The 20734-nt window shown below is 36.6% G+C and overlaps 2 protein-coding genes and 1 pseudogene across 2 annotated transcripts; all 3 read left to right on the forward strand.

Annotated features, from left to right (window-relative positions):
• Nucleotides 1-3949: 3949 nt before the first annotated feature.
• LOC109154275 lies at nt 3950-5845 on the forward strand (annotated as a pseudogene).
• A 7555-nt stretch (nt 5846-13400) lies between these two features.
• Nucleotides 13401-17660, forward strand: LOC109154298 (putative late blight resistance protein homolog R1B-14). Its single transcript, XM_019302122.1, has 5 exons — nt 13401-14678; nt 14995-15667; nt 15737-17180; nt 17346-17461; nt 17573-17660. The coding sequence occupies exons 1-4, from the start codon at nt 14240-14242 to the stop codon at nt 17442-17444; spliced, it is 2655 nt and encodes an 884-aa protein (XP_019157667.1). The 5' UTR covers nt 13401-14239; the 3' UTR covers nt 17445-17461; nt 17573-17660.
• LOC109154276 (putative late blight resistance protein homolog R1B-14) lies at nt 17464-20640 on the forward strand. The gene is made up of 4 exons (XM_019302104.1): nt 17464-17520; nt 17573-20218; nt 20320-20409; nt 20511-20640. Exons 1-3 carry the CDS (start codon nt 17464-17466, stop codon nt 20386-20388), a joined length of 2772 nt encoding a protein of 923 aa, XP_019157649.1. The 3' UTR covers nt 20389-20409; nt 20511-20640.
• The last annotated feature ends 94 nt before the right edge of the window (nt 20641-20734 follow it).

Consider the following 20734-nt stretch of genomic DNA (forward strand, 5'->3'; position numbering starts at 1 on the left):
GATTCATATAAAATTATATTCCCCCTCAAGATAACAATCTTGATGTCATATACATTAAATTTCCAAAATGTATAGAGGAATTTTATAAATGAATATGTACAATTGTTAATGGAACAAATATACTTTATAATAATCTCGCGACTCTTCTGGAGCTCACGTGGGTATAATATTGACACCATAATATCTTAGTCAAAAGATTTCATTATATATTATTTTAGCATTTGAGCGATACAATCTTTAATATTAGGACAATGGGGGTAAATATATTACAACCAGTTTTGGGACTTGGCATTATGGGGATACAAAAATAATAGCCAGTACCCAAGTAGCCCATTATATATTGATTTGTATAAGTATCTAATCAAAATCAAGTATAGGCTAACTGGTGTATAAAAAAAAATCTTCAAGGAAAAACTCGATCTTCAAGTCGAGATAATACTTATAGCTTTCACAAGCTTTTATTTCAAAATTCTCAGTCTTTAAACATGAACTGACATCATTAAGCTCTTTATATATTTCATTGATGTTTACACAATCAATATTGACTGAGATAATAGATAAGTCCATTAAAACACTTTTATTGAGCACATAATGGTACATATTATTCCTTCTATATGAGGATAATAACCCCATTTGCAACTCTTTAAAGAGTAAAATAATGGCACATAGATACATATTCCTTCTTCGGAAGTAAAATACTCAGCCAATTCTTAATAATTTCAGGTCATATAAAGACCTTAATATTTTAATGTTGCGATTTTCACTTTTTCTCATTTTGAGAATTTAAAATCCTTTAGGGACTTTAGTTGCATATCTAAGTTTATTTTCCTGCCAATAATATTATGTAGCGGAACTTAATGCCATTTACCGTGGGAGGGTTTATTTGATTAGAATCAATCAAGGGTATCTACGTGAACCCATAAGGCTACAAACTCGCTTCATATCATATCACCATGTTATTCTTATTTCTCTTTCATGCACACACCTATTTGTAACCTTCAGGGTTAACGCTCAATGATGTATTGTTATAAAGAGAATTTATTCATTTTAGTGAGTCGAGCTATGCCTTAATTGCTCATTTATATGTTAAATAGTCATGACACTTCCGGTGCCTAAATCTGGATCCAGATTATCATATAACGAGCAATTTGTAATGGCAATTGTGTTGTTGACAACTATAACCTTTTATAAATGTCTCCCATATTTGTAAAAGTTAATGGCAATTTCTAAAATAACCAGATTTTAGACATTTCCCAAAGATATTTTGATCTGGTCGTTGCGCATCCCTAGTATTGTGTTTGTTTGGTGCACCTATAAGTTGACTAGGGTTTCTCGTCATCTGGACGAGCGTCTCCAGGACTAAATTATTCAATGCTATTTCAAGAGTGACAATGTTTCTATACTAGATCTAGTATAATGATTCTTATTTCTTACACCGATGGATCTCCTATACTTCTGGTGTCAAGGAGTATCGGTAGATATGTTTGGTCCAAGTTTGAGGAAGGGATATGGGACCTAGTCACTCTTTTATGATCATTATGATCAATAGGTATGTTTGGCAGATTATTTGCTAAAATCGCAAATAGATTATCTTTTGAACTTCTAGTTCAGTCTAACTAGTACATGGATTTAAATAATGAAGATGTTTTCATTCTATGAAATTTCTTGGCATTCTATTAAATTTGAACTCTTAATCTCCCCCTAATGCCGAGAAACGATCTTCATTAATTAAGTATGCAGTCAGCGTACCTAAGAATATGTATTGGTCTCCTATTATGTGCTCTTGGTATTAGTTAATCAAGAGACGGAGACTTTTTTTATAGCCTTTTTAGTGGTACGTTATGGTGGTGATATATTGAAATAGACTACGCACTATAAATAATAACGCAGATAGGAAAATGTTTACTTTGAAACCATGTACTAGGTATAACACTCATAACAATCCTTGAGGGATTGATTTGTGATATGCAGTGAGTTATATTTGGATTTAAAACAAAAGTACATCCCCAAAACAGATAATTTAGTAATTTCTCCATCACACGTGCTCTATAAATACTCATGTGGATAAGAAATTGTAATATCTAACTCATTGTGTTTACCCTAAGAGACCCAATTGGTCATGCCATAATTACAAAATGGGTCTCTAAAATGTAAAGATTACCGTAACATAATAAGTTGTCAAATGTATATGAAATTAACCACAAATGGCATATAAAATCAGATAGGGCAAGTATGCACATTGAACAAAATGAGTGAAACATTCGACAATCTTAGGGAGATTAAACGCCAAAAGAAGTATTAGATGGTGAAATATTATCAAATATTAGCAATTTATTTTCAGGCAAACCAACATGGTGTGACTCACTTTTGGTTGTTAAGCACATAGCATTTTTTGCATAGTAGCATAGCATTAAAATAGAAGTTGCAGACTTCGTTCACGAGTCATGAGTCATTAGTCACTCAAAGATCAATCCATATTCAGAAGCTTTCAAACTTTTTTTAAGAAAAATATCCCAATGACCAAACACATTGTCAAGTAGGGAAGATTTAAAACTCAGAGAGTATGTTTTTGCAAAAGGAAACTAAGTTCTTGATATATTTTTAAAAAAATGACATTCAAAACACTTAGAATAATTTGTCATGTACTACTACCGGAGTACAATGTGACTATCATAAATGACACAAGATAACGAGTGACAGATAAATTAACGTTCTTAGTTTGCCTTCTGGGCAAAACTATATTCAATATTTATGCTATATATCACAATATTTAGACTCACATCTAATTAATATCACAAGATCAAATTAAGGTTTAGCAACAACATGTGCAACCTAACAATGAAAATCATATTGAGAATTCATGCTATTGTCTCACTTATACGTTGTGTGATAAATCACAATAGCTATGGCCTATAGCAAATAATAAATCATATTGAGAATTCATGGACTACGCACACTATTCTGACAGACCGAAGATTTTTCCAAACGTTCAAAAAACACTTACAAAATATTAGAATAATGGACATTATTGCTCTTTAATACCATTGATTATCCATTAGTGTATTGCTTTGTAACAGCTATTCCCTTGTATTATATAAAGTTGATTCTCAATGATAAGATGGTTAATTCTTGGAGTCTTTATCTTCTCTCTACTTTTATATCTCTGCACTCTCTATTTTATATTATATTGTTCCTGCAAATCCACCGGCTAGGAGCTAACGGGTCAACGGGCATCAACATTTTAACAAGAATCACATTAGAATAACAACAAAAAATCAATCATCAAATTCATAAAATAAATTCTAGAGTTTTTTCCCAAAATGGTCCATCGACTATTTCTCATTCTCAATTTTGCATTTCGACTTTCAATTGCACCCAATGTGGTCCCTTGACTTTAAAAAATTCACCCAAAATGGTCCCCTGTTAGGTTTTACGTCAACTCAACGTTAATTGTGAGGGTATTACGTTCAATTCACGTCGGTGGAAGGCAAGTACTGACTGATGTTCCAAGCAACGTCGTAAATGTGGTTGGAAAATATCATTGATGGCTATTTTTTAGTCGGAGAATAATTAGGTTCCGATTCGCCGTCGAATAATCCCCAAGGAGACACCCTCATTAATTAGGTTCCAATTCTTTTTTCAGTCGGAGAAAAATTAATCCCCAATTTTTAGTTGGAGAATAATTAGGTTTCAATTCGCCGTTGATTTCGCCGCTAGCTTGGAAATTCACCGCAGTCGGAGAAAAATTAATCCCCAAGGAAAACCTTCTGGCGCGGAGGCTCCAATTCGCCGTCAAATAAGCAATTCAAAGGTGTTAGTATGCAACAGCTGGTGAGCGTTGTCCCCAGCACATCCGGATCGGAATCATATCAGGTGTGTGCTTTCTAAGCTAGCGGCGGAAAACCTTCAAGGCGTCGAGTCCGACCAATCAGACGGAGAAACCAACACGATGAGCAGCAGCATTGGCCTCTGGCTCTTTTCGGCGAGGCAGCGAGCGGGGATGACAGTGGTTGACACCGGCGACCTTCGGTTGGTCCTCCTCCGGTGCATAGCAGTGGCTAACGAGCTGGAGGTGTCTGGTTTTCTTGACCTGCGGAAATTTTGATAGAATACACCTTCCTATGCTTGCGATTAGCTCACCGAGGCTGTGATGATGTTCAGAAGTTAAAATCCGATCCTCACAGTTGTAGTAGTTATGCTGATAATTGCATGCACTTTGCCGAAGACGGAGAGGGATTTGGTGGTGGCGATGGCCGGCCAAACCATCCGCTTGATCTCTGTCACTCTAAGATTTTACATCTCTGAAGGCGGCATGGCTTCCGATAATTTTAATCCGTTTTTTGGGTCAATTTTTAGTTCCAAATCTGAATCATAAATCTGAGGAATCAATAGGTTTTGAGTTAGAAAAATGGTATCTTGCGAGATATTTTGCTCGTACTAAGCTTCTCTGGAGGTTGATGTTTCTAGAATGAGGAAAGAAATGGGAGAGGAGGTGACCTTTCCGCCGCCGGACATAATGGGTGCATCGTCGGCGGGAGCTAGAAAGGGAGGTGATAATTTTACTATGAATTGACCGAAATACCCTCACAATTAACGTTGAATTGATGCAAAACCTAACAGAAGAGTAGAGGACCATTTTGGGTGAATTTTTTAAAGTCACAGAGCACATTAGGTGCAATTGAAAGTCAAAATGCAAAATTGAGAACGAGTAATAGTCGAGGGACCATTTTGAGAAAAGGCTCTAAATACTAGAATAAGGATAAGGAGGCCGAGCCTTCAGAATTTGAGGAGTTGGTGGCACAGGCCTTGTTTGATTTGGAAAATACCAACTAAGAGCTCAAGAGTGACTTGAAGGACCTGTACATCAATGATGTTGTACAAATTGATGTCTCTGGAAACAAGAAGGCTGTGGTTATCCATGTGTCGTACAGGCTGAGAAAAGCTTTCTGCAAAATTCATGTTAGGCTTGTGAGGGAGTTGGAGAAGAAATTTAGCGGGAAAGATGTAATTCTGATTGCCACCCGGAGGATTGTGAGGCCCCCGAAGAGAGGTTTTGCTGTACAACGACCACGCAGCAAGACACTCATTGTTGTTCATGAGGCCATGCTGGAGGATGTTGTTGTCCCTGCCGAGATTGTTGGGAAGCGGGTTAGGTATCGCCTTGATGGATCCAAGATAACAGGGAGGGAGTCAAGGGGGGGGGGGGGGGCAGTTGCCCCCTCACCCCACCCCCATCCCATATATAATTTTTGTATGTATATATGTATATATAGTACAGGTTTTAGTATTAGTATAAAAAAAGCTATAAAATGTTAATAAGAGTGAGTCAGATTAGGTGGTAGAGCACATATTTGGCAATACTGAGGTCAAGGGTTAAAATTTTGGCATCAATATAGTTTTACAATTCATTAATTGTGTTTCATATTTTGTTATGGATATTTTTATAAAGTTTCGATGTGTTTTATTTTTCGTCCATATCCAACAATATTTACAACTATATTTCTTAAGTAATTTATTTATTTATTTTTAAATTATCTCTTTTGTTTTAATGTTTCGCCTTTACTGGAAAAATTTTCTGAATTCGTTTGTACTCTTCCCTCCCCCCCCCCCCCCCCTCAACCAAATTTCTGGCTCCGTCCCTGCAAGATAATGAAGGTGCTCTTGGACCCAAACCAGAAGAATGACACAGAATACAAGCTCGAGACATTTTCTGCAGTTTACCGAAAGCTTTCACGTAAAGATGTTGTCTTCGAGTACCCTCTAACCGAGGCTTAGCGCTCCACCCTACTCGAGCTTGTTACTTATGCAAACTGGAAATTAGTGAGTTGTTTTATAAACATCGGCGTTTATAGTTTTGTTAGAGTTAATACCTTCAATGGTCCTCCAAGTATATGGCTTATACTCAGAGGACCATTGGAGGTATTAACTCGAGGGCAATGATCTAAAGTGGCATCTACCATTAAGATTTCTTCTTTTGGAGACTTTCCCATTTGCTATTATGTCATGATGTTGCAGATTAATTTCAAGAAAATTTTCATATTTAAAAAAAAAAATTACTAGAATAAGAATTTTAAGTTTGCATTAAGCTTCAATTCAAAAAAAAAAAGAAAGTCAATCAAATCCATAAATTAAATACTATAATGACAACCACAACTACACTTCAATTATCATCCAACCATCATACTCCTAATATGACATCAACTTGTTTTTCTTCATCCTGCCTACAATAAAATAAAATAAAATTACAGTTAAAATTATTATCATTCAATCAATAAGATATGCTAAATTACTAAAATAGAAGTAGTTAAAATTATTATCGTTCTTACCAGAAGCTGCCACCACCCAGTTGTGAGGCAGAAGAAGGGTTGTGAAAACTCAACCCTATCCGAACAACCCGTCCGGTCTGAGATCCGAATTAAACCATCCGCATCCGAGACTTTATATTTGAACCGAGGGAGGAAACGACACTTTAGATATTTTCATATCCGACCCGCCTGAATATCCGAAATATATTAGGGTTAGGGTTAGACATGCTATGGTTCGACGTTGTTTAAGCCTAGTATATATTTATGTTAAACGCTACCCTCCTTCATTTGCGTAGTCGTTCAGTTCTCTAGCATCTTCCATTCTCTCTGTCCTCTGACTTCTCTCTACTCCTCAGTTTTCTCTCTACTCCCATAGTTTGATTCTCTCTTTGAGTCTGTTCTCTACTCCTTTGTTCTCTCTTCTTCTCCGATAGTCGAATTCTTCGATTCTCTTTGTTTTGTGTTCTCTGACTTCTATGTTATTGTCTCACTCTCTGAGATAGTGAGACCTATGTCTGAGATAGTCGTCTCCAATTCTCCGGTTCTCGTTGGCAACTTAGAGTGATGGAAGCCCTTCTGTGGTGATTACTGATTAGAGGCCCTTGCTCTCCAAGAAATATTTGGGGAAACCAAGTAAATCGCAAATCCTAGTTTTTATATTTATGATTTATTCACTGCATGTTGATATATTTGTGTTATATGATGAATATGTTTTGTTATGTTGTGATTTATTATTGTGGAAACTGTTTTAATCGCAAACCCTAGTTTTATATTTGTGATTTATGTGATATATTTTGAATATGTTCTGATATAGTGATATATTATGATATATTATGGTAGAAGTTGTTTTAATCGCAAACCATAGTTTTATATTTGTGATTTATGTGATGTATTTTGAATATGTTCTGATATAGTGATATATTCTAATCTATTATGGTGGAAGCTGTTTTAATCGCAAATCCTAGTTTTATATTTGTGATTTATTCACTGTATTGTGACATATTGTGTAGAGCTGTGCAAATCCGACCCAACCTACTAATATTGTGATATATTCTGATTATCTGATATAAATCATCTAATGATGGAAGCACTGTGATTTTGTGATATTATGTGAGCTATTGTGATGTCCCTTTAAAAGTTAAGGCTTAAATGTGAAATTATCAAGGTTAAAACTTGAAATTTCCATTTATTGGTAGAAGCCCTTAACTGAAATCCAGATAATGCTAAACTGGATACAGTTCCTGAATTTGGATTTCTTTGTAATGTAAATATGTGATATGTTTATGGATGTATGACACTTGTAATAATGTAAATATGTAATTATGAAATCTTGATAAATGATGACACAAACAAGTGTCTGAATCTGGATTTATTTCAATTCTTTGTTTGTTTATGTTGGATGTTGCCTATTTCCATTGTTGGATAATGAATTGATGCCCATCATTTTAGATAGAGAGCATCACTAAACCTAGTTCTGGACCTCAACCCTCAACTCAGGAGGGACATGGAGGACAAGCACAAGGCACTGAGACACCTGTTCAGCAACCTCAAGTGATTCCTGTTGTTCCTGGGAAAAAAAAAAAAAAAAAAAAAAAAGGAAGGAGGTTGAGCCTAAATCAAAGGTGTGGGATCACTTTGAAAAGATCTTTGATAGTGATGGAAAGTTGATTAAGGGGAAGTGCCTATACTGTGCAAGGCTCTTTGCATGTAAGCTAAAAAAAGATGGCACTTCCTCTTTAAGAAATCATATGCTTGGTTGTCTTAAAAATTCTCACTCTAAGGATACAAGACAGTCACTGCTCACCATCAATGCTATATCATCCTCTGCACCAGAGGGTTCTAAGGGGGTAATGGGGGAATTAAGGACTTGGGTGTTTAATCAGGAAGCCATTAGGAGGGATTTATGTGAGATGATTATAATATATGAGTTACCCTTTAGGTTTGTTGAGGGGCAATGGTTTAGAAGATTTATTCTAGTTGGCTGTCTTAGGTTCCAAATCCCATCTAGGTGGACATTTTCATGGGATATTTTCCAAAGATACATAGATGAGAGATTAGTCCTTAAACAACTTTTTAAGGGTAGCTCCCAAAGAGTAAGCTTAACCACTGACATATGGACCTCGGTACAGAGGATAAATTACATATGCATTACTGCACATTTCATTGATGATAAGTGGAAGCTCAAACAAAAAATCATAGCCTTTGTCCCTGTTTCATCTCATAGGGGAGAATATATAGCCAAGGTCTTTGAGAATTGTCTGGTTGAGTGGGGTATTAAGAATGTCTTTACTGTCACAGTTTGCAATGCCTCTTCCAATGATACTTTCCATGGGGGTTTTTCAGATGATGTCTTGGGGTAGCACTTCTGTAAGGTGTAAGTACATGCACATGAGGTGTATAGCCCACATTCTGAATCCAGTGGTGCAAGATAGTTGAAGTTTGCTGGCACTTCAGTTAAGAGGGTTAGGGAAACAGTGAGATGGGTTAGGAACTCCCCTGCAAGGCTAAAAAAGTTTAGAGACCTTGCTGATCTTATTAGGGTGGAAGCCAAATTAGCTTTGCAGCTGGATGTTCCTACAAGATGGAATAACACTTATATAATGCTCAACACTACTATCCAGCACTAGAGAGTGTTTGATGCATATGAGGGGAATGATTCCTCATTTTCTGCTGACCTTGGTTCATTTGTGCCAACTTTTCTAGATAGGTGTGATGTGAAAAGTTTGGTAACTTTGCTGAAAAGTTTCAATGATATGACTGTGAGAATTTCTGGTTCTCTTTATGTGACATCTAACACTTTCTTAAGTGAGATCTCTAATCTTAGTTGCACGTTAGATGACATGATTGGGGCTGAATCTGGTAGTGAAAAGGTAAATACAAATCAGTTAATTTTTTTTTTTTAATATGTGTTTGTTTTAATTTTTAATCTGTTAAATATTTAAAAAATCTGTGTACTGTGTTTGTTTCAGTTCTGTACAGGAAATGAGGACCCAAATGAAAAATAAATTTGAAAAATATTGGGGGTACCCTGAAAAAATGAACTGTTTGATATTCTTTGCTAATATACTGGACCCTAGAGATAAAGTTGAGTATATGCCTCACCAGTTTACTCAACCTTATGGTGAAGATAAAGGCAAAGCCTGTTTTGCTAAGGTCCAATCTGCACTGGTTGAGCTGTTCAATAATTATGCAATCACTTACTCTTTGAATGTAAGCAGAGAACCATCTAATGCCCAACCTTCTCAACTAGTGAATGTGCAGGCTACTACTGTTGGTAGGCCACGGTCTAGGTTGAAAAGTGAACTGAAAAGACAAAGAATGGAGAGTGGTGGAAGCCTTAAACAGACTGAGTTGCAAATATATTTGAGTGAGACTATTGTGGAAGATAAGGAGGGTTTTGATATCCTTAGATGGTGGAAGGTGAACTGTGAGAAATTGCACATTCTCTCAAAAATGGCAAGGGATATTCTTGCAGTACCAATATCAACTGTGGCTTCTGAAAGTGCTTTTTCTACAAGTGGTAGACTGTTAGATCCATTTAGGAGTTCCTTAACTTCTAAAATTGTGGAAGCCTTAATTTGTACACATGATTGATTGAGATTGTCAAATCAACCAATACAAATTAAGAAAAATATTAATGATTGTGAAAGGCTTGAAAAAGGCAATTAACTTATACTTTCTATTTAAAATATTAAATTATACTTTCTATTTTACTGTATTAACTAATACTAGTGTTTTTTATTTTCAGTGTTGCCACTTGGGGTTAGGAGTGCTTGGACTAGTTTATCCCTTCCAACCATTGCAGTAATGTTCATTCATTCTGCTTTGAATTTTATATTAATCTGTTATTCTGTTATCTTAGATTTTCATAATCTTACAACATGAATACATGACAATGGCTTCACTAGCTTGGCAACAATTAATTTGTTACTGCCTTTGAATTTTTGAACCCTTCAACATTTGAGTCAACATCAGGTATAATAATATCAGTTCAGTACTTCAGTATGGCCTTTAGCAATTAGAATTTTGCTTTGATTCATTTATGAATCCTGATTGCATGTGTTATGGACAATGGTAATCTGATATTCTGATATGGTATTATCATTCTTTCTTCCTCATTTACTTGTTACTTTTCTTTTGGATGTGATAATGCTTCCACCTTTGTCTGAATCAAAGGGTTTTGGGTTGTATGTTGCTCTTCTTTTGAATTTTGTTCCAAAACTTAAGTAGCAATTTGCCCCCAATTTTAACTTGATATTGAAAAACATAACAATCTGAGCCTATTATCGTTTTTGAGCAAACTGTTAAACTGTGGTTGTTTCTCCCTTTTTTCATGTATTTAACTATGTTTTAAGGGAACATTTTGTAACTTTCATTTTGTGATCTTGTAATTAATTTTTCGTATAATTGTATTATGTTAAGTTGTAACTTGTAAATTTCTTAAGTTGTTTACTACTTAGTATTTAACTTTTGAGCTGTAAAGTATAAATTTTTTTTTTAATGCTATTGACTCTATTACATTGTAGTATCTGTTCAAACATACTTTCTTAACTTAATGAAACACAAAGAGTCAACAACGCATCCACTGAGGCTCAATTTCATGACCTCCCACATGGGAGAGGTCACTACATGTCACCTGAGCACAATGTGCTTGGCTACTTATGTAATACTTTATTTTGTAGTTTTTAATTTTTTTTTATTGTAATCCGATATAATTTGAAATCCGATTACATTTGTCCCATATCCGAGCAAAATAAATATGATGAGTTGAGCTGTTAAAAATAAACATATATGGGATAATCAATATTATATGATATCCGAACGGGTGGGCGGTTCCCAAATCCAAACCGCCCGAACCCGTCCGATGCTCAGGCCTAGGCAGAAGCAACATGCAAATTATACTGTGTGGTCCAGACATCAAATATGCAGTGCAGTTTCATTTAAACACAACTACATTATCATTTTGATATAAGTATAGTTTCTCTGGACAATATACACTCAAATATGTGAAATTGTTATTCAGTTATAATACGTGAGACAATGTCAGTTTAGATACACTATAGTGTCTACTGTTTTGAACTATGGTCCACAGTATAATTGCAGGAAGCTACAGGAGAATAAACAAGATTCGGAGAAAATTAAAATATAATACTTAGTCCAATATAATTGAATGCATTGAATTGTACAAAGAACTGTGTTTACCAATCGTTATACCCTGCACCACGGCGTACAGTGCACTGTGTGTCTCGCGCCTCCCAAAACGACGTCTAAAGTTTTGGGAGGTGTGGTAGGAAGTTGACATGATTATGTATATTTGTTTATACAATTATGTATATTTTTTATTATGTACATTCTTTATATTATTATGTACATTTTTTTTATACAATTATGTACATCTGAATCAGGAAATTTTTGTATATTATGTTAAGAGTTGATGTGTATTATGTTAAAAGTTTATGTTTATTATGTATTATGTTAGATTATGTGTATTATCTTTTTAAAAAGAGTATGTGTATTTCGTTATATAATTATGTACATTCATGTATACAATTATGTGTATTCTAGTATAACATTATGTACATTTTTGAACATGAATCTTTTTTTTTTTAAGGAAAATTAACTGCTAAACATTGGGTAGCGAAATTTAAAAAAAAAAAAAATTGAAACGACGTCGTTTTGCATTTAATCGCACAATGCAACACGCGTCGTGGTGCAGGATATAAATTGCTCTGTGTTTACACAAAATTGGGGCACACGATAGGGAAACTAGAAATCCTTCCATCTCTAAGTTTCCAAATAATAGGGAAGTAAAGAAATCAAAAAATTCCTAATAGTTCTAATATTCCTAATTTAAGTTACGCAGCCATCATTTTCAAAAAAAAAAAAAAAAGTTACGCAGCCATCCTAATCTCTATTTAGGAATTAGGAACACTGTAAGTCTTAACTATTATAAATTAAAAGAGAAAATTTCAATTTTGGTCCACTGACTATTAAGGTTGTGTTAATTGCAACACTTGACTTTCAAAAATATTTATTTAGTACCTTGACTATGCAATTTCTATCAATTTTGGTCACGCCGGCCAAATTACTGGCCAAATCTCACCGGAAAAATTTAATAGGTCAATTTATGAGGGTATTTTAGTAATTTTACTTTCTTTTTTCTTCTCCGATGAGCTTCTCCATTTCCAGCGACGTTCTTCTCCATTTCCGGCGATGTTCTTCTCCATCTCCATATGTTCTTGGAACTCCAGTTTGCACAATATACGAGTATGAGTCTGCGTGAGAACTTTGCACTCTTGCTCCAGAGCACATGCAACTGTATGCTTCGCTAATCTGCAGCAATGGACTCATTTTTCAGAATAGGGCATCATCTTGAATTTACATTCTGCATTTGATTTTTATTGAGCATGAAAGCGATCAGGATGAGTTTCCCATACCTTCCTTCTATAGGCAGCTTTAACCTGAGATGGGGAGGGATGACAATTTGGGGAAAAACCTAGCAAGGCTTTTGCCTCGTCGGCCAGCATCTCCCTTCTTGTCGACAATTAAGCCATTTTTCTATTTGGAATCCGACTTGGGTTGGGCGACTTGAAATTCCCCCCGCTAAAGAAGAACATCGCCGAAAATGGAGAAGAACGTCGCCGGAAATGGAGAAGAACGTCGCCGGAAATGGAGAAGCTCATCGGAGAAGAAAAAAGAAGAGTAAAATTACTAAAATACCCTCATAAATTGACCTATTAAATTTTTCCGGTGAGATTTGGCCGGTAATTTGGTCGACGTGACCAAAATTGATAGAAATTACATAGTCAAGGTACTAAATAAACATTTTTGAAAGTTAAGTGTTGCAATTAACACAACCCCAATAGTCAGTGGACCAAAATTGAAATTTTCTCTAAATTAAAAATTTGCTAAAACAAACAAAGACCAGCTTGGAGGTATAGATATTGCAGATTAAACTAGAAAACTATTAGTGGAGTCGCCGGAGAAAACAGTCTGCGCCGGAACCGTCACAGATCTGGAGTGGAGTCAGTAGGGGCAAGAAGAAGCTTGTCCGCCGTCCTACGCTGCCGGCCGAAACTGTTGTGCTGCTAGCAAGAAGAAACCATCGTTGTCGGAACCGTCGTGCAGTACCTACTGTCCAGTGAGTCTACGCCGGAACCGTCGTCGGCCTGAGGCAGTGACGCAGCGACGAACTGACGATGATGAGGGCATACTGCAGAGGCGTTGGAGACTTCAGTACTTGTTGAAACAGCAGGTGCCCAAATCTAAGTAATAGAAAGCGCAGGTGTTTCAAGTGAAATAATTCCTCCTCATCTTGGCAGTAGGGCATATGCATATCATCGATGCAATTACGCTCTATAGTTGACCAACATTTCTTGTTTTTGCAAATTCTCATCTCGATCTGATCAGTCCAGAAAAAATTAAAAAAGAAAAGAAAACAAATTCAATGGATTTTGCTGTTGTAACTTCACTTCTAGGCATAGTAGAGGAGCAGCTTCTGCGGAAACCCCGTCCTCCTTTTATTCTTCCTGATGATACTCAAATCATCCTATCCTTAAAGGATTAAGCTTCTCTCCCTGCAAGCCTATCTACAAATACCTAAGCCCATAACCTCTGATCAGGAGGCAGTGAAAAGGTTGGATGAAGAAATCAGAGATGTTGCATTCAAAGCAGAAGATGAAATCGAGTCCAAACTAAGTGATGTTTATCTGGGGGTTGGTGAAGATCTTCATCAAACCTTGCAACAAGTAGTGAAGGATATTGAGTCAATTGAAGTGCGCATCAGTGATCTGCAAATAACACATACTGCCGCCTCCTCCTCCGCCTCCTCCTCCTCCTCGCTTGATAGTGATGATGCTTCACCTTCTTTACGGCTAGAAAAGTTCTTGGAACATGATGATTTCAAGCGGATTGGAGCAGAAGATGCATTTTTTATGAAAATAAGGAAAGTGCTGGTTGATTGGCGGTCCAAACCACAAGCAGTCATCTCAATTGTAGGTGCCAGTAGGATCAGTAATACTTCTTTAGCTCGAAGACTTTATGAAGATCCATCAATTGTGTATCACTTCCCCATTCAAGCATGGACCACTGTGTCACCATTGCGAGAATTCAACGAAAGACAACTACTCTTTCAACTTTTAGGTTCTATTGACTCCTCATTGCTGACCAGCATGTCCTCCGATGAAGACGCTGATCACCTAGGAAAGCTACTGTGCCAAAAACTGAAGGGCCAAAGGTATTTAATTGTCATTGATGGCATTCGGACACAAAAGGCATGGGATGACATTCAAAGGTATTTTCCAGATGATTTAAATGGAAGCCGAATTCTGATGACTACTGGAATAATGGGAGTGGCTAAATATGCTAGCTCAAGTAAGTATACTTAGATATTTTGTTTTTAAATTTGCATATTGAGTTAATTGAAAGTGTTTAATGGAGTTAGCTAGGTTTTAGGCAAAAAGATTTGGTAGTTTTTTTATTTTATTTTTTATTATTATAATTTTTTTGATAAATTGTGGTTAGTGTTGACTACTATTCAATTGCAAAAAATTTAAGATAAAAGTGTGGTAAAAGCTGGTTATGTAATTATAGTAGAACAACCATTCAAATCTTATGGTAGAAGTAAGACACAGTTATATCCCCAATTGCAGCCAAATAGATAAAATCCAAATAAATTTTTATTTGGCAGGTATAGTTGAGGTTGTTCAAGGTAATACAATGATAGGACTGGAAGATGAATTTGAGAAAATAAGGGATTTGCTCATTTTTAATCACCATGAACGAGAAGTCATCTCAATTGTTGGAAGGGGTGGAGCAGGGAAAACCACTTTAGCTCAAAAACTTTATTACGATCCATTAGTTTTGTCTCAGTTTGAAATTCGAGCATGGATCACATTGTCTCAAGAATTCAGTGTGGGAATGGCACTTCTTGGCATTATAGGTTGTATTGTTTCAGTGACTAACGAAATCTCCAAAGCAGACGACACTGAATACCTAGCAGATCGACTGCGCAATATTCTCAGTGGCCAAAGGTATTTAATCGTCATTGATGACATTGGGACGACAGAGCTTTGGGATCACCTTCAAACTTGTTTTCCAAATGATTTGAATGGAAGCCGAATTATAATAACTACTGAAACGATGAGTGTGGCTGGAAATGCTAGCAGATCAGGTTATATTTATGAAATAGGTTTTCTAACTTCAGAGGAAAGCTGGGATTTGTTTGTCAAAACATTAATGTTTAATCCATCCCCTGAACACGAGTCAATTGGAAGAAAAATTGTTGGGATGTGTGGTGGATTGCCACTGTCAATTGTCATATGTGCTGGAATTCTGGCGAACCACAAAATGCCACCTGAGCAGTGGGAGGATTTTGCTCAAAAGTTTGATTCAACATTCATGGGAAAGGAGTCTCACCATCACCCAGATTATTCAGAGATAACTGCATTGATCTACAACAACTTGCCAAGTCACTTACGAGCTTGTTTTCTGTACTTGGGAATTTTTCCTAAAGGTAGTGTGATTTGTGTGAAAAAATTAATAAAGTTATGGATGGCAGAGGGATTTCTGGTGTCCAAGGTAGATAAGAGTTTGGAAGATATAGCACAGGATTCCTTGAATGATCTTATTACTAGAAGTATACTTATAGTTGAGAAGTGGAGTTTTGATGGAAAAGTCGAGTCATGTAGGATTCGTGATTGGCTACATGACTTTTGCTTGAAAAAAGCACAAGAAGATAACACTTTGGTTGTTATTAATGAATATTGTGGTGATCTTGCAAGAACTTGGTCAAGAGTGGAACAATCCCAGCTACGTTGTCGTTGGATGAGCTGCCAATCCCATCTTTGGCCAATTACTGAATCAAGTTCATTCAATTACACTTTGAGCAAAATCCGTTCCATTCTCCATTTTGGTAAAGATTTATCCCTTGCAAAAAACAAGTTCATATTTCCATGTCTCAAATTGCTAAGAGTTTTGGATTTATCTTTGGTAAAGTGCTCGAATGGCATGCCGAGTGAAATTGTGAATTTGATTCATTTGAGATATTTAGCCTTAACCACTACAGGTTCTCTTTATAATTTTCAATTGTTTAAACTCCAAAATTTGCAAACTCTCATTCTCTCCTCATGGATGGAAGAGTGTCCTTTGCAACTGCCATGTGATATTCTGAATTTGCCTTGGTTAAGGCACGTGCACCTTGACAAAGGATCTTCACTTTATCTCCCAAACTCCATCAAAGGAAATCTACAAACTCTTTTCTGGTTGAAGGTTGCTTGTTGGGGGACAACAACAACACTAGACTTCACAATGGTTCCAAACTTGAAGGAATTGGGAATTTACATGGAAGGTGAAATGTCAGCTAGTACTCTTCACAATCTTACTCAGTTATATCAACTTCAGATTCTAAAATTTGAAATGGGAAGGGTCAAGCACTTTTATATCCCTCCTTTTTTTCCGCCAAACATCAAGAAATTGAGCCTTCGTAATACCAATCTTTCATGGGAAGAAATGGACATTATTGGCAAGCTGTCCAACCTTGAAGTACTTAAACTAAAAGAGTTTGCTTTCTGTGGCCCAAAGTGGGAACCAGGAGTCGTGTGCTTTTCTCGATTAAAGTTCTTGCATATTGTGGATCTGGATCTTAAACATTGGAATGCAAGTGCAGATAATTTTCCAGTTTTAGAATGCTTAGTCGTGAGATGTTGCTGCCACTTGAAAGACCTCCCAATTGATATGGCATGGATTTCCAGCCTGAAACTAATTGAGTTAATCGACTGCTGTCCTTCTCTTGTGAAGTCTGCAATGAGGATTAATCAAAAACAGATATTTAGTTGTGGAACTGATGGTCTAGTTGTTCGACATTCTTTAACTAAGGTACGTATATCTCTAATAAGTCTAATTAATTTCTTGATTGATTTCAAATAATGATTTCCTAGTCTTTTGATTCTATAAATTATATTAATTTATTTTTAAATACTTCCTCATGTCTCTCTAATTTTCATCTCTTTGTTTCATTTTTGAACTATTTTAAATTCGTAGGATGAATTGGCAATGGAAGATGAAAACTATGAAGAAGTAGGGTGTGGTGATGAGAACTATGAAGAAGAAATTGAAATGAGGAAGAAGAAGAAGAAGTAGGGAGTGGTTTACTAAAGGTATGGAACATCTATCAAAGCCCATCAATTTGGGATTTCCTCAAGACTATTCTACTTTTGTTTAAATTTCACATTTCCAAGATTTCATGCATGCAATAATTCTTGTCTCAGTGCAAATCTCCACTAGCTTTTGTTGTCGTAACTTCTCTACTGGGAGTTGTGGACCAACACCTTCTGAAGCCCAATCCAGTCTTCAATAATGTTATTGATGATCCAAAAATAGCCTTGTTGTCCAAAAAGATCTGCAGCTCTCTGCGATACGTGCTGGAGAAATTATGGGAGATACAAACGGTAGATGAATCTCAGCTGGATGCGAAAATCAGAGATGTAGCTGTTGAAGCAGAAGCTAAAATCGAATCAAAACTCAGAGAGGTATATTTGGCTACCAGCAGCAAAGGAGATCACGAGGCCACTTCTCGTGGGCTTCGTGAGACCCTGCAATACGTTGTGGAAGACATTGAATCGCTTGAAGCCCAGATCAAGATTCAGAAGGAATTCGAAGTCAAAAGCCTCCCCCTTAAAGAGCTTTCATCAACTCCGGCAGAGGCTGTAAAGGCAGAAAGCACCGTGATTTCTTGCTCCTCCTACCACAATTTGGCTCTTGGAAATGAAATGATAGGACGCGATGTTGAATTTCAGAAGATATTGGACTTGATTTTGCATATTCGACGGTCTGATGAAGTCATTGCGGTTACTGGGATGGGCGGTATTGGAAAGTCGACTTTGGCACAAAGAGTTTACGAGGACCCAGCAATCAGATCGCACTTTGACATTTGTGCATGGACTGTCTTGTCGCAGCAGCACAATGTAAAAGAGATACTCCTTTGCCTTTTAGGGCAAATGTGCATTGGAATATACACGACAGACGACAATGAGGAGCAGCTAGCAAACCAACTGTTCAAAAGCTTGTTTCGTCGAAGGTATTTGATTGTTGTAGATGACGTATGGAGTACTCAGGCATGGGATGACATCAAACCATATTTTCCAAATTCAATAAGTGGGAGTCGAATCCTGATGACAACTCGATTAGTGGAAGTGGCTTCATATGCTACCTCATCACAATCATTTGTTTTCCGTATGCCTTTTCTAAATCTGGATGAAAGCTGGAAACTACTTGTCAGGGAAGTGTTTAAAAGAAGAGATTGTCCACCACCAGATGAATTTGAGTCAATTGGGAGAAAAATTGTTAAGAGATGTGGTGGATTACCAATTTCAATTATACTGATTGCTGGAATTCTGGTCGGCCGGCTCAACATGTCACCACATGAGTCGTGGAATGATTTTGCTCCAACTATTAATTCAGCTTTAATGGAAGTGGAATCTTCTGGTCACACAAGCATATTTGCATTGAGCTACAAACATTTGCCAGTTCACTTGAAAGCCTGTTTTCTATATTTAGGAATATTTCCAATGGGCAGTGTCATCTATGTCAAGAAATTGATAAAGTTATGGGTGGCAGAGGGATTTTTAGAGCCAAAGATGCATAATGGTTTGGAAGAGGTAGCAATGAATTACTTGAATGATCTTATTGACAGAAATCTAGTTCTAGTTGTGAAGCAAAATTATGATAAAAAGGTCAAGTCATGTAAGCTCCATGATTTGGTACATGACTTTTGCTTGAGAAAAGCACAAGAAGAGAACATGGTGGTTGTTAGTAATGATGATCTGGCAGGAACTCGGTCGGACACAAAACAACCGAAACTAGGTTGTCGTTGGATAAGTTGTCAATCCCGCCGCTGGCCATTTACTAGATCAAGTTCTTTGAATTACACACAGGGCAAAATCCATTCCATTCTCTATTTTGGTAAAGATTTACACCCTAAAAAATGCAGGTTGATGTTTCAATGTCTCGAATTGCTAAGAGTACTGGACTTATCTTCAATACAATACTCAAATGGCATGCCCAGTGAAATTGTGAATCTGATTCATTTGAGATATTTGGCATTAACCACTGTAGGTTCTCTTCACAACTCTCAATTGTTTAAGCTCCAAAGCTTGCAAACTCTCATTCTGCTTTCATGGAAGGAAGGGTTTCATTTTCAATTGCCATGTGATATTTTGGATTTGCCTTGGTTAAGACATGTACACATTGACAAGGGATCTTCACTCTATCTCCCAAACTCAATTCAAGGAAATCTGCAAACTCTTTTTTGGTTGAAAGTTACTAGTTGGGATACAAAAACACCAGACTTCAAAATGGTTCCAAACTTGAAGGAATTGGGAATTTACATTGAAGGTGGAGTGTCGTCTAATGCACTTGATAGTTTTACTCAGCTACATCAACTTGAGAAGTTAAAATTTGAAGTGAGAGGGGTTGACCACTTTAATCTCCCAGTTTCTTTTCCATCAAGTATCAAGAAGTTGACCTTTTGTAAAACCGATCTTCCATGGGAGAAAATGGATATTATTAGCAAGTTACCCATTCTTGAAGTACTCAAATTGAAAGATTTTGCCTTCCGTGGCTCAAAGTGGGATGCATCCGAGGAGGAGTTTACAAATTTAAAGTTTTTCCTCATTGAACGTTCTGATCTCAAACATTGGAAAGCAAGTTCTGATAACTTCCCAGGTTTGAAGCACCTAGTCCTAAAAAACTGTTGGGACTTGGTAAGCATTCCAAGTGAATTTGCTGACATTTACACGCTGGAATCGATTGAGTTAGAAAGTTGTTGTTCTTCCCTTGAGATGTCTGCAGAGGAAATTAAAGATGAAGTACAGGACTGGGGGGGTGATTTACTTGTTCGTAAACTTGGAATTAAGGTAGTCACTCTCAAATACTCAATCCTAACATTCGAACTATATATGGTTCTGCTTCTTATTACTTCCTATGTTTGTGTTCTCACTTGGAATTGTTTTCCTAGGACAAAACGCCAGAAGAAGAAAGTGAAACTGAGGAAGAAGACAGCGAGGGATCTGATGATGTTAACTAAAACATTACTGATCTAAGGAAGGTATGCATGCATATGAAACATGAACTATACTTATATTAAAATCCTAAACAGTTGCAAAAAGTAATGTTAATGTTTGATATATGTATACTTTTTCTTCACAGATGAAGGTGATCTCTGGCAACCAACAAAGCTATGAAAATGGTGTGTTTTGTAGAGGCTAATGTTGCAACTTATAAAGTTGTTTGTTTGTCTATCTTTTCAATATTGTGGTTCGGTCTCTTGGGATTTATTAACTCCTATGTTTCCAGTAGGAGACCCTCTTGTAGTGAATGGCACATATATATGATTCTGCATATGCATTCAAAGTAAATGAGCCTGTCTTCAT

Source organism: Ipomoea nil, unplaced genomic scaffold, assembly GCF_001879475.1.
Source record: "Ipomoea nil cultivar Tokyo-kokei standard unplaced genomic scaffold, Asagao_1.1 scaffold2616, whole genome shotgun sequence".
NCBI lineage: Eukaryota > Viridiplantae > Streptophyta > Magnoliopsida > Solanales > Convolvulaceae > Ipomoea > Ipomoea nil.

Bases quoted from the DNA above. Each gene is read 5' to 3' on its own strand.
- LOC109154298 (XM_019302122.1), top strand. From the start codon at position 14,240: ATGAAAATAAGGAAAGTGCTGGTTGATTGGCGGTCCAAACCACAAGCA. The intron at 14,679-14,994 runs GTAAGTATACTT...TTTATTTGGCAG, and splicing joins GGCTAAATATGCTAGCTCAA to GTATAGTTGAGGTTGTTCAA. The intron at 17,181-17,345 runs GTACGTATATCT...TTAAATTCGTAG, and splicing joins TTCGACATTCTTTAACTAAG to GATGAATTGGCAATGGAAGA.
- LOC109154276 (XM_019302104.1), top strand. From the start codon at position 17,464: ATGGAACATCTATCAAAGCCCATCAATTTGGGATTTCCTCAAGACTAT. The intron at 17,521-17,572 runs GTTTAAATTTCA...TTCTTGTCTCAG, and splicing joins CTCAAGACTATTCTACTTTT to TGCAAATCTCCACTAGCTTT. The intron at 20,219-20,319 runs GTAGTCACTCTC...TTGTTTTCCTAG, and splicing joins TTCGTAAACTTGGAATTAAG to GACAAAACGCCAGAAGAAGA.